The sequence below is a fragment of the Carassius gibelio genome, chromosome B12 (assembly GCF_023724105.1).
Source record: "Carassius gibelio isolate Cgi1373 ecotype wild population from Czech Republic chromosome B12, carGib1.2-hapl.c, whole genome shotgun sequence".
NCBI lineage: Eukaryota > Metazoa > Chordata > Actinopteri > Cypriniformes > Cyprinidae > Carassius > Carassius gibelio.
In genome coordinates this window covers 4,812,975-4,827,163 of record NC_068407.1, presented here as the reverse complement: position 1 = coordinate 4,827,163, position 14,189 = coordinate 4,812,975, and the positions used below count along the sequence as shown (strand labels likewise).

Here is a 14,189-nt window from a genome sequence, read left to right as displayed (position 1 = left end):
TCACACTGTAGATTCCCCGAGGTGAGGTTTGTGCAGACTCCCCAGCAGAAGGCCATAAAACACAAAAACTTTTTTTTTTTTTTACCTTAATCGTCCCCGATGCACCTAAGCAACCCCTATCTTTCTGTCTCTAACACATGCATTCATATCCATCCATTTACGGGTTTGAATTTCATGCATTTATTGGATAACTTCAGCAGATGTTTCAGAGCAAATACCTGAGAAACTGAGTCCATCTTTGATGTTTTTTTGCATGCTACAAAGAAAAAAAGTGAAAACAATCATTAGCTGTGCTATTACTTGTAGTATAATTGCTTTTTCTTGCTATACTTTAAAAACAAAATTTATTATTACTTTTATTTAGCAAGGATGCTTCAATTTGATCAGTGAAGACAATTTTGTCAAGAGATTTCTATTTCAAATAAATGCTCTAACTTTCTATTAATCAAATAATCATTAGAAAATGTGCATAACAGTTCACAAAGTGTAATGTTATGTAATACTTAAGTCGAAATGTATTCAATATTATGAATATTTGAGTCAAAATGTAATATTGTGATTCATTCTTTAGTGTGTTATGATTCAAAAATGTGAGATCATGTTTTAATTCAACTTTTTTCTTTTCGCCTTCTGTATTGGACTGTGATGTGTTGCATAATTTATATATTTGAAGTGATTCTGAGTTTGGATTGATTTAAAAAAGAAATGATCAAGTGTGTGTTCTCATAATTCCACAGTAACTTTCACCATAACACCAAAATATTCATGTGGAAAATATAACCAAACAATTGGGTTCTGTCTATTATTAGATTGAAAGAATATTTGATTTGAGACTGGAAAGGTTCTAGATTGGAAAAGAGAGGGATATGCACAATTACCATTGTTTTTTTTTGTTTGTTTTTTTTTTGTTTTGTTTTTTGGTTATTAATGTGCCTTGTGTATTCATTTTCATATTTTTTTTTTCTCCCCACAGTACTTTGAGGTGCCCTTTGACTCGAATATGAATCGTACCAAAAACCGTCCTCTGGTTCGAGGACAAATCAGGTAAGGTCCTTCAAAACCTGTATCTCTCTTTTGGGCTCTGTTTAAAAACCTAGCCAGCATCTAACCTAGACTACATTTTTGAGCATCTCATGTAGATTCACACATACTTATATCATAAATATATGTGTATATATTATTATATATCATAAAAAACATATCTTGTATACTTGTCCAAAAATGTTGTCTAGGTAGACAACTCACTTGGTTTTGAAACGCATCCTAGATCTGTGTAAATTAGTCATTGCAGAATAAAAATGTTTTCCTTAGCCTCATTATGTACAGCGTTTACTCTCTACATTGTTCTCAAGTAGCCCGGTGTTTGTGTGTAGCCGAGCCTGCCAGTATCAGAAACTTTATGCCATTGTCTAATATCTGTAGTGCTGGCCAGCCGCTCACGCACCTGTCCAGCGTAACCTGATCCAGGTGTGTGTAGGTGTGCCTCTCTCTGTTCTTCCCATCTCACTCCACTTCTGACAGAGGATGGGTCAGGATGCTCTTCCGCCAACAGACTAGTTGATTAGTAGTGAAGTGGAGTAATTTGTGTTTTAGCTTTAGAAGCTTTAAAGTGAAGGCATTTACAGTTGTGACTTATAAGAAAGGGTGTTAGCATGCAAAGCTGTTAGACTAGCATGCAGTTTTTTTCATATTGGGTTAAAAGAGCAGGAATATAATGACTTTCAATGTTTCAATGACAAAAACCCAAAATGATTTCCCGCCAGCTTTTGAATTCTTGCAAGGCATAAAATCTTTGACCAACAAAAGTTTGATTTTTATGTTTTATAATATTGATAATCTTGTGTGTGTGCAGCATTAATACATTTTGAAGCCTGAATACAATTGCCATAAGTGTCAACAAAATGTAGGCTCCAGCAGAGTCACATAACCTGGATGTCATGAAAATTATAGTAGTTCACTTCCAGAATGAACATTTCCTGATTATTTACGGACCCCGTGTCATCCAAGATGTTCATGTCTTTCTCGCTTCAGTCAAAATGAAATGGAGGTTTTTGAGGAAAACATTCCAGGACTTTCCTCCATATAGTGGACTTCAAAATTGCAGTTTTAATCCAGCTTCAAAGGGTTCTATGTGATCCCAGCTGAGGAATAAGGGTCTTATCTAGCGAAACGATCTGTCATTTTCGTCCTAAGAAAAATAAAAATGTATATAATTTTTAAGTACAAAAGCTCATCTTGCACTAGCTTGACCTCACACATTACATAATCACATAGGCGTACAAGCTGACTGACTGAACAATAAAATGCCCTGAACTGAAGCTAACCATGCGTTGCTTTTCCAACATGATTACACAATGCGTGGAAAAAATGCATGCTCATCACAGAGCTTTTGCAAGGTGAGCATTCGTGGTTAAAAAAATAATTAATTAATTTTTTTAGAAAATGACCAATCTTTTCACTAGACCCTGATTCCTCAGCTGGGATCATGTAGAGCCGTCCGAAGCTGCACTGACGTTGGCCACCACAGAAGTCCATCATATGGAGAAAATTCCTGAAATGTTTTCCTAAAAAAATAACTTAATTTCTTTATGACTGAAGAAAGAAATATCTTGTATGATATGGGGGTGAGTAAATTAACAGGACATTTTCATTTTGGAAGTGGACTACTCCTTTAAGCACAAAAATGCATCATCAGCACTCTATGAGTAATGTTGCAGACTGGGCTCAATCCCACATTACCCAAATAAGCACCATAGCACGAAATCTGGAACACCCACACTAGAGCTCTGTGTAAAATAGATGATTTAAACAGTCATGAAGTATTCTGGATCCATCTCCGGCATCTTTTCATAGGTGTTTGAGTGAAATACCATACCAAACACCACCACACATTTGACAGCCATTACTTTTTGCTAACTGGGTGTGTTAAGGGAATTTAGCTGAACGGGACCCCTGCCCTCTCTCACTCCCTCGAGGGTCACCTTCCAACAACAAAAGGGGCAGATCTGTTGACGTGAGAGTTTAAGAAATGACTCAAGCAGTCACAGTAATCCAAACAGCCCAAACCAAACACCCAGGCTTATCCTGTTGTGTGTATCAAACACACATTCACAAACGAAGACATCATGAGCAACGTGTACGTTTCGTAAAATCACTGTCAGCTATGTTGACCCATTCCAGCTTATTCTACACACTAGTGTCCTTTTATTTTAAATTGTGAAAAGTAGTCGGCCAACAGTTCAGTATCAAACTGAAAAGCTTTGAATTTCGAATATTTGTTGAATTAAAAAAAAAAAAAAGTCTTTGTCAGCAAAATTGAAACAAAAATAGTTGTGTAATTTTACAGGCAGATTAGATTGTTTGTTTTAAGTCACAATAAATTTATAAATGTAAATAAATTTATGCTTTTAGCAGACACTTTTATCCAAAGTGACTTACCGACTTCCCGGGGAACCGAACCCCCAACCTTGCGCTTGATAGCAAAATGCTCTACCAATTGAGCTACAGAAACACTAAATAAATTGCTTAGTATATTTATGTATTTTTAAATATTGAATAAATTTATTAACCTGCAACAATAAACTACAGTGAGCGAAAAAAAGACCTGACTAAAATTTTTATTTAAAAAAAAAATATATATATATATATATATATATATATAATTTTTTTTTTTTTTTTTTGCCCTGCGATTATTTACGGTAGTGACAGTCTGAGTAGTGAAAGGGAATATAGGAAATCAAGGGGGAATGCATGCACACTTATTTTTTCTCTTTTTATTTTTTTTTTTTAAAGCTGTTCTTGTGTGATCGATGTTTGCTGGCCATTGTCATGTCACACGTTATCTTCATTTGGAAAATGTATGGCTGTGCAATTAACTCCCTTTCAAACACACAGCATTCCTCACAGCCTAAATCCCAGCACGTTTTCTAAAACCGTTTCGGAGCAAAAGATAAAGAGGTGAGCAGATAAATGGAGCGGTATTTCAGACTTCTGGAAACATCCCCCAGAGCGGTTTAATTACTGTGTTTTTTAAGCTTGCAGTAGCACGACACTAATTCAGCCGCGCTGTAGGAGGTCTGTGCAGGTGGATTAAAGAGCAGTGTTTATATGAAAGCAGACGAATGTGATTTGGCAGCTATCATATGCATTCCAGTTCTGTCACTCCCAACAGATAAATTGCTGATCCAGACTGTCAATGACAGGAGGAATTAATCAGCGTCGTAACTACATATCTTCACCTGACACCGTTGCAGACACTCTAGACCCGTACACAAATGCACAACATGCTAACAGTAGAGTCAACTAACAAAACATGTCATTACACACATTAGATGTGTCCTAGCGCAACCTGTTTATGCCTGAACATGCATTTGTGTGTCTGTCAGTATGCTATTATGTAGACTTGAGATGACGTGGTCCTCTTTGATGTTTGTGTGTGTGTGTGTGACTATCACATTCTTATGATGTAAGTCTGAAGACAGAGATGAGCATGAGAGCATCTCTCAGCTGTGAAACCTTTCTTTCTCAAGATAGCTGTGTACTTCTTTTTTGTACTTCCTTCATGTTTATTTATCCAATGGCTTCTTCATTTTTAATTTGTGTAGTTTGGGGTTTGTGAGATTTTTTAAATATATTTTTTCTGTAGAAATTATGGTGAAATATTACAAAAAATACTATAAAAGGTTTACAATTACAATTTAAAATCTATTTTATATATTTTAAAATATATATTTTAATATTTTAATATATTGATGCCATATTTTTTTATATTTTGTGGAAACAATGAAATATGTTTTTGGATTATTTGATAGAAAATTGAAAAGAAAAGCATTTATTTAAAATGAAGGCACAGACACCCTATGAAATAAATTTAGTTTTCCCCAAATTCCATTATATATATTTTTTTTAATCTAAAATTATTTTTATTTTTCCATTTACACTTTTCTGGATTCCCCCAACCCCCATTGTATTGTTTCTAGAGTCTTTTTAATGATTAGGTTTTATTAATCAAAAGGCATGTCTAGTTAATTGAAATCATAAAACTTACACAATTTAACTGCAATTTATAAAAAGTTTAATAAAAAACGAAAAAATTTTAGGGCCTTATTATTACTATTATTATTATTATTAATGAATTATTATTAATAAACAAGTTATCTCTAATTAACTGATTTTATTTTAAAATTGATTCATTTATTTATTTATTTTTCCAGAAATGCTGTTTTGGGTATTCCATTTATTTTCTGGTAAATAAAGGAAGCTAATGAAAATACAACAAATACAACCCAACTGAGGTTTATGCTTAAAACTTATTCAATACTTAATATTTTTTTTTTTTTTTTTTTTTTTTTTTTTTTTTATAATAAGAAAGTTCTTATTAATAGTAGTGGTACAATTTTACATTAAGACATATATACATGGGAATATCTTGATAATGTCAGTGTAAGTAAACTATTCTATGTAACCAATTTATTTCCCACGAAGACTCATCATGATTTTAGCTTCATTTGGGATTCTTTTTTGGATTCCTGGGAAAATCTGCCGCATGAGACCATGACGTCAGATAGATCTGAATGATCAACTCAGAGTGCTTGTTTTATATGCTCCATCAGATGAACAAAACCTTAGTAACCCTAGATAAATTCAATAATGAATAAACTTGAAAATTAGAATAGCCCATTTATTCATGTAGTGAAGGAAATGCCAGTGGCTTTGCTCCTAAAGTTATTCAGCCTTATCCCTCTAACAACTCATCTCACCCGTTAACTTATGGGACTCATATAGACTCTAAACCCCTCCACCACATAAAACAGCCATAACAATGATAAGAACATTAAAATGGAATCTCCTGCTGTTGGGCGGAAAATGTGCCCTCTTTTCCTCTCCGCTTTGGTCTCCGTCTCAATCCTCTCTAATTTATGGAGCAGTTAGCTGTGAATTTGAACCAGACGCCTCTGCAGGATTGCAACTGACTGCTTTTAATAAACCTTAGAGGAAGTGGTTGTCCAATGGAGCACAGAGAATAGCGTCTGTGGCCAGGAGAGTTTAATCTATAGCAGAGACCCACAAGCCTTTGTTTTGATGTGACTCAAAAAACCACACTAAAGCTTATCTCAGAAACTAATGTTATGTATGCGCTTTATCCCTGCTTTTCTTTCGGACCACTCGTGTCTTTCATGCATCACAATGTGTTGCACAGAATTTCTTGGTTTGATTTAGAAGTTTGTCGCATTTGGTGGTGGTTTCAGATTTGTAAGCCAGCGTTATGTATGTGTTCTGGGCCAGTGCATGCTGGTTTGTTTTAAAGAATTAAGAATAAAACCATTTCTTTGTCTTTTGAAATAAGAGTTCAGTGTACTCTTCAGGAAACCAAAATTGTCCTGAAACTTGCTGACATCAACATTAACAGTCGACTAGATGTGCTGTCTAATAGCCATTTTACTTTGTAATCTGCCATATTTTTAAGCAAAGCAAGATATTCAACAAGAAGGAGGCCTAATTTAAATCCGATCAAATTCTATTTTTCTAAAACAAGTCTGTTTGGTTCTGAAAAATTGAATTGACTGTATTTGACACAATGGCCTCAGTAACCCTATAAGTATGATCCCTTTAAGCTGCACACAGGAATCATGTTTTTGTTGTTCTGTGTTTCTCTCAGTCCTCTGCATGCCGTGTCATTCGCTCTGGCGTGTGGGATCCCAGGTGTGACCCTGTTGACCCTGGGTGCAAATCCCCTGACTGGCTTCCTGGGCGCCCTGAACATCTTCCTCTACACCTGCTGCTACACTCCCCTGAAACGCCTCAGCATCACCAACACCTGGGTGGGTGCCGTGGTGGGCGCCATCCCACCTGTAATGGGCTGGACAGCAGCCACTGGCTCTCTCGATCCAGGTACAAACTCCTCTCACAAGCACATTATTGACTACAGTTCCTGCGGATTGACTTTGATAAAACATATTTACTCCTATTCAAATAATTCATCTAAAAATGAAAGTTTTAGCTTAAAAGGTCCACATTCATCAATTCGCATAGACTTTTTTTTATATATTTTTTTTTTTACCTCTAGAGCTTTAGAGGTTCTTCTCATATCAGGCTCACACCGATATGTGTCTTTAGTCTTAAAAGCCCTCTTTGTGATTGTTCCAGTGCTATCAAGGTTTATCTCCCAGTTCAGAGAAGTGAAGCTTGATGTGCGTGCTCCACATGGCACTGTTGCCTTTTACAGACTCTTCTCTCAGACCTGAGGTCACTGTCCACTTATGAGTGTTGTAGTTACATATACCCCCAGCATCCTGTGTTTTTTTCCGAGGACGTCTCCCGTCTAAGATTAAGTGGTTGTGGAAGAAAGCAGGGTCTTTGGCCTTTTTTGCAAACTATTAAAAGTGTGCTGTTGTGGCAACCATGAGATCAGGAGCGAAAGACTGAAGTGTTTGTGTGCATATTTACAAGTTTTTCCCCTGCGCTTGCATCTGTTTTTTTATAGTAGTTGTTTCAGTGCCCTTCCAAAGCATCTGTTTATTAGGATGTGCAAACCTAAATATTGTTACGACCCCATCTAGAGTGAGGTCACAACATGAAATAGATCAAAACAGCTATAACTTTACTCAATGTTTAATTTATTTTATATCGTAGATTTAGTAGAACTTTCTGAGAAACTGCATCTTTAATATATTTTGTGGAAGTGCTAAAGAGGGGTCAGTTTAAAGTTAAGAAAAATCGTTTTAGCTTGTTAATCAACCGGAGAACTTGCCAACAATCCTAATTGCATAAGGGCCCAATAAAATCAGTTTTATTATGGCCAAATTCAATTCTACCCCTCCCTCCCTATGAATTCTGTTTTTCAATTAAAGTTTTTTTTTTTTTTTTTTTTTGGATTCTGTTAAAAAAAATGTCCTTAAATTTTAATGATTGGAAATGATATCTAATAAATTGAATTCATTAAATTTAAACAATTCTATAATTTATTAGACTTTTTTTTATTTTTTTTTATTTTTTATTTTTTTTTTTTAGTCAGATTTTTCTGAATTCTGTTTTGTGATACAGTAATCAGTGGTGATAATCAAATTCCTTTCATTTCTGTGCAAACGAAGTGCTGTTTAATAACCGTTTACAGTTACATTTTACAAAGTTACATCTTTGTGATTATTTCATGATATTTAAAAAAGATAATTATCTGTTATGATTATTATTGTTAATATTACTTTTGAATAACATATATAACATTGCTTATATTTTATATAATGTAAAAAAGCTTATCTTTAATCAACCAATCTTTTATTTTGGCATGTTGTTGTAGTGAAGATCTTTGACTCTGTGTGTATCTGACCCTAGTTTTAGCTGATGTAATTTTCTTAATGTAATCAAATGAATGTACAGCTGTACATTTGATTTTTTCACCTGGATAAGCCAGTTTTCTTTGACATGCTGTTATACACAATACATTTCATTTTTATTAACTGTTCTGCATCGTGTTAATCATAGGGCCCTACTTTACATGGTATGTTAATCATTTCCCTTTTTTAAACTCAAGTTCGTTTTTTTCAATTAATTGAATAAATGTTGTGCTTATTTATTTATTGGAATTACTTCACTTGGTGACACCAAACAGAATAAAAAGTGTTTTAACTCGGACAGAATTATATTGAGTATACTGAGTGCACTGATCTTATATTTGTAGACTCTGGTGTCAACTGGACTGTTTTCTCAAAGTAAGTTCAAGAACACACAAAGCATAAATAGATGACCCGAGTGTTTGAGGTCTCGGTCATGTTGCCCTGTGCAGTGTTTCCCAGAGGATTTGTGTTTCTAAGATCTCACACACAAAGGCAGCGCTGCGTCACGCTCTGCTACCCCTGCACGGGCCACTGTTTGTGCGGTGTCACCTTTCCACTTCTCCAGCTTCTGAACGCGGGAGAATAGTGTTTGTTTCCTCCACAGCAGGATGTGAAGGAACTGGGACGTCTTTTCAAGTGTTCTGTCGTAGTGACTCTGCACACTCTCATTTCCTGCTTGCACACATGCACTTCCCATGGTGTTTAAATGATCTGGGAGATCTTGTTTGTGTATTCACTTCTTCTCTTCCTCTCTCTGTCTCTCTAGGAGCACTCTTACTGGGAGGTTTCATGTTCTCCTGGCAGTTTCCTCACTTTAATGCACTAAGCTGGAATCTAAGGGAGGACTATTCACGCGGCGGGTACCGAATGATGTCCGTCACCCATCCAGACCTTTGTAAACGCGTGGCCCTCCGCCACAGCGTGGGCCTGATTGGCCTCTCAGCCTTGGGCCCCGTGCTGGACGTCACCACCTGGACATTCCCCTTAGTTTCTCTGCCCATTAACCTTTACATCAGCTACCTGGCTTTCAGGTTCTATCGCTGTGGCGACAGGCAGAACGCCCGGAAGCTGTTTTTCTGTAGTCTTTGGCACCTGCCCATGCTGCTGCTGCTGGCCCTCACCTGCAAGAAGAGCCGCATGCCTCAGGACGAGGCATCTGTGGCTCTGTAGAGCAAACGCAGTCCCCTGCCGTATCCATACTTGCTAGATAACTGCGATCAGCCCTAAAATGAATCATCTTGGAGCTAAAAAGACACCAAAAGTTGTGTACCTTGGAGAGGGAAGATACGACCTCTTTCTATTGTCGTAAAAGTTTCCGTCAGGGAAGAATAACAATATAAAAATCCCTGAATTCGCTCAGGTAACAAATCAGTGCTCTGTGTGTGTAAATAGATTCTATATTTATTTGACGCAGCCCTCTGTTGTCTGTAAACTCGTAGACTGATTTGTGTCTATGTGGATCATTGAAATTAAGACGAAACATTTTGCTAAGAATTTGCAATTTATGCCCCCATTACTGTGGATATTCTGGTTAGATGCGATGTAGGCTCAATAATGGAGAAGGGTTTGTTTTAATGCACCTATCAAGTCATTTCCAAGTTTGTTGTCATCTAATTACTTGCTAATTGACATTTTCCAAGTTTTCACTTCGGCAATAAATGAGTCATTAAAGAAACTCCTGAGTCTCACAGCAGGCCCAGAAGTCTTTATTCTGTGTGAAACTCCGTCCCTCTGAGTCTGAGTTGAGATGTTGAAAGGATGATCGTTTTGGAGAGCCCTCGGGTATTAGCTCCATCAAAGATCCTCTCTAGTCAAATAAACTCAGTCAACTCATCTGAACTCCCCAGAACTGAATACTGTTGATTCATTGAATGTAACAGTGCTGAATATGACTGACTGCAGCCATGCATTGTTCGTTACTGTTTGCTCTTTCCTAACAGCTACATTCAGCGCCTCTACGTTTTACCTTTATCTGCCATCACTGTACCAGTGATTTGTGTAAGACACAAAAACAATAAAAGTTCTTATTAAAATGTGTTGTGATCAAGATTGTGTCCGCTTGTTTTTTGATTTGAAATCTTGCTAATGCAATGGAATATCACAGTGTACTTCTATTCTATTTGCTTTAATTTTCTTCATTTAATTATTTGACTTTGATTATTTTTAATGTATGGGAAAGCTGATATTTTATGCCAATTGAAAAAAAAATGATAATAAAAAAGAAAAATTATATATATATATATATATATATATATATATAAACTTTTTGAAAGTTTTATGCTTTATTTCTTTCAAAATACAGTAAAATAACAAATATATTAAAATATTACAATTGAAAGTAACTTTTCTATTTAAATTTTTAAAAATGTTATTTATTCTCGAGTCTTCAATGACCTTTATAAATTTATAAATTATTTTAGGGATTTTTTTATTTATTTATTTATTTTACAATTTGACAAGTAGTCAAAGTAGTCCAGGACTGTTTACAAAATATATGATAAAGTGTAGTTAGTAACATAATCTGTTAATGTAGTCTAACCACTTTTAAGTACTTTTATATTACTTTTGACCTTTTTAGATTATTTTTGAACTCGTATCATGTAGACTTCAATGGGGTTATTAAAAAATAAGAATTCTTTACTAACATCATGAAATGCGTTAAACGTTACATTACAGCAGGTTTTGCTTCCCAAAACTGTGTAAATGCTATGTTCATTTAGAGAGGAAATTACAAATAATAATAAAGAAAAAAACTAAAATTCTGAATAATTTACTGCCATTGTTAATAATGTTTAATCATGTAGTCCATAAAAATGTATATAATCCGATTATCAGACTTAAAAATGTTATATACTCTAATTACAAGTATTTTTGGAATCTGATTATATAACCCAGAGTACATGTAATACAACATATTTATTTATTGCATATTATAGTATTTTTGTCAATAATATTTGTATTGTTCATTTTCGTGGCAGGTAGTTTACCAAGCAGTGGTTGTTGTATCTCCAGACAGGCCTGGAAATAATGTCTGACTGCTCTGGACACATTTGGCTAAAATATCAGCTCATATAATCTCCTAAGTATCGACCTCTGCACCTGTCCGGCTACAACACTCGATACCACTCCGCTGTTTCTTTCCCAGTTGTCCTCTATGGTTCCACTTCTCTCAGCACCTCCATTAGATGCCCACATATACTGTATGCTGAGCTTTAGTCAGGGCGGAAGGGCGAGGCATTCCACCCCTCGTAAAGATCTGCTCTGGATGCAGCCAGTGCCTTTCACATCAGAGAGGCAGTGAAGGCATGGAGGGGGAGAAACAGCTGTTCCCAACATGTCAATAGATTAAATAGCAGTTCCAGCCCTCCTGGGGTCCGTCGACTCTCCCACCATGATTTTTACAGCTTCCGCTCTGTAGGGTTTTTGTGGTGGACAGCCTGTGTGGGACGAAGGGCACAGACCTTCCAGTACAAGAGCATTGGATGGGACGTCCTGCACTCTTTTATAGGGTATTGCTATGGTCATATGCATCAGTTTACAAGTGCTGCATGTGGAAATTGCTTGCTTTTCCCGTTTAAGTGCCTTTTTCCCTCCTTTATCAGGTCAGGCTTGACGAATGCATCATAAATGGAGTAATCCTCTTCTCAGGAAAAATATTGTTTGACTGAGTGTCACGGAGCGAGTTTCTCACAGTGCGTTCATTCATTATGAGCTGTGAACCCTGAGGAGGTGAGCACATTTCCCATAATGATCTTTGGCTCTCTGCATTTTTTTTTTTTTTTTTTTTTTTCTCATCCAGCTTGGATTCTCATTACAGTTTTAACAGCCTCCCAGACCTTGATTTGTTGCAACAGCAACAGGTGGATTTCTCCTCTCTTTTCATTTACAGGCAACAAAATGCTTTGAAATCTTACACTGAAATGCAGGATGATTTCAGTTATGGTTGTTAAAGCAAATGTTTACTTGGTTTAGTTTATAAACAAACCCCGATTACAATTAAGAATAAATCTTTCTGGACTCTCAACGCTGAGTGACGGCTATAAACAGTATTTTTCTAAAATGCTCTTTAACTGCCGTATAAGCATGTTAGGCAGGATGACAAACAATTCTGGCAGACGTCGAGCAGCAGTGCATCAAATATTCCTGGCACAAAGTGTGTAAGGAAAACAGTATAGCAAAAGGCTTTAGAAACTGATTTATACATACTCGCCACTTGCTTGAAATCAGTCATGAGGTGGACGAATGTTTCTTGGGCAAAGTATTCCCTAAACTTCTTTAAACTCGCACACATATATTTGCCTTAAGGGAGTCACTTATTTTTGAACCCGCACAGTGACATCAATCTCAGAAATGTGGTCTAGTTCATACAGTACTTTATAGTGGTGAAAGGTGACAAGAGTCGCAGATCTGTGCCAGAGTCAATAATGATGTAAAAATAATACATTGTAACATAAAAAGATCTGTGCTGATTTTTTAAAATGTTGCTTTTCTTTCATCATTGAGTATGTTTTGGAGGGAACTTTTTGTCATTTGTTTCATCTGATATAAATTTATGCACATTTAGGCAGAAACTTTTATCCAGTGAGATTCAGGGTAGGCATTTTGAAAGAAGCATATGACTGGTGATACTAGCAGTGTGCTATTGTTTACAATTTTTGGAGACTTAAATTAAATTAAATGTATGCATTTAGCCGACTCTTTTATCCAAAGCGACTTACAGTGCATTCAGGCTATCAATATTTACTTATCATAAAATCAACTATAATTTTAGTATTTTGTTGGCACTTACATTTATGGTGAATCACTATACAAAAGAGATTATATATATATATATATATATATATATATATATATATATATATATATATACTTTTTTTTTTCTTCTGACCCCCCTCTTTTCTCTGAGAAGATATTGAATATATTTTATAAATAAATTGGATATATTTCTTTACTTCTAAATTAATTAATTAATGTCCATGCAGGGCCTAAGTCGTAAATTAGACTTTGCTTGATTCAAAAAAGATTTTTTCAAATGTTTCAAACAAAATGTGAAATATTGACTCGATTTGATGAAGTTACTAACGCTTTTTAGAAACTTGAATGAACAACGCTATTAGTCTATTTATAATGTTTAATATGTGTCTCGTATGTATAGTTGGTCATGAGAGTGAAGTATGAAGTGCAGGCTTCCCGAAGTCCCATAAACTTAATTACAAAAAATCTGTAATTCTGAGGTCCGTGTTTCTTATAAGATAATGATTAATGTTTCTATTTATGTTCGAAATAATTAATCAGCTAGAAATGTTGTACAATGTATTTATCCAATAATCAGAACAAGTCATGGAAATGCATTGGCCAGAGGATGTGGGACTGCGGAAAGTGCTTCTTTTTCACTTTTTAGGCAGTGTAAATAATAAGCGTCATGTTTATAATAGCGAGCTGAAGAGCCGCTTGTTTTGTTTTTCAAAACTGCACAAAAACTCCATCAGCATGACTGAAAAATATGTACTGCAGCGAAGAACAACTTTCGGATTTAAAAGTGGTTTTAAAGTATATATATATATATATTTTTTTAACATCTTAAATATATATTTGCAAAAAACAAACAAACAAACAAAAAAAAAGACAATGAAAATAGCCTACCTAATAAATTACAAAACAATAATATGGTAAGATAAATTGCTAGTTTAATGAGGTTGTATTGTTTTTTCAGTGATTTAAAAAAAAAAATCATAAAAAAAATATTTACTTTTTAAAACTGTTTTATTATTATTTTTAGGGAATCTATGTATATATGATTTTTTTTCTGCTTTCATTAGTTGACACGTCTTTGTGTATATAAAGATTTACCGTGCC

The 14,189-nt window shown here is 35.2% G+C and overlaps 1 protein-coding gene across 1 annotated transcript in view; it reads left to right on the top strand.

Annotated features, from left to right (window-relative positions):
- Positions 1–10,380, top strand: part of LOC127969200 (protoheme IX farnesyltransferase, mitochondrial) — a 37,017-nt gene extending 26,637 nt beyond the window's left edge. The window contains exons 5-7 of the mRNA XM_052571002.1: positions 974–1,044; positions 6,659–6,891; positions 9,100–10,380. Of these exons, the coding sequence (XP_052426962.1) occupies positions 974–1,044; positions 6,659–6,891; positions 9,100–9,503 (708 nt within the window). The 3' untranslated portion in view covers positions 9,504–10,380. The remainder of the gene's footprint in view (positions 1–973; positions 1,045–6,658; positions 6,892–9,099) is intronic.
- The last annotated feature ends 3,809 nt before the right edge of the window (positions 10,381–14,189 follow it).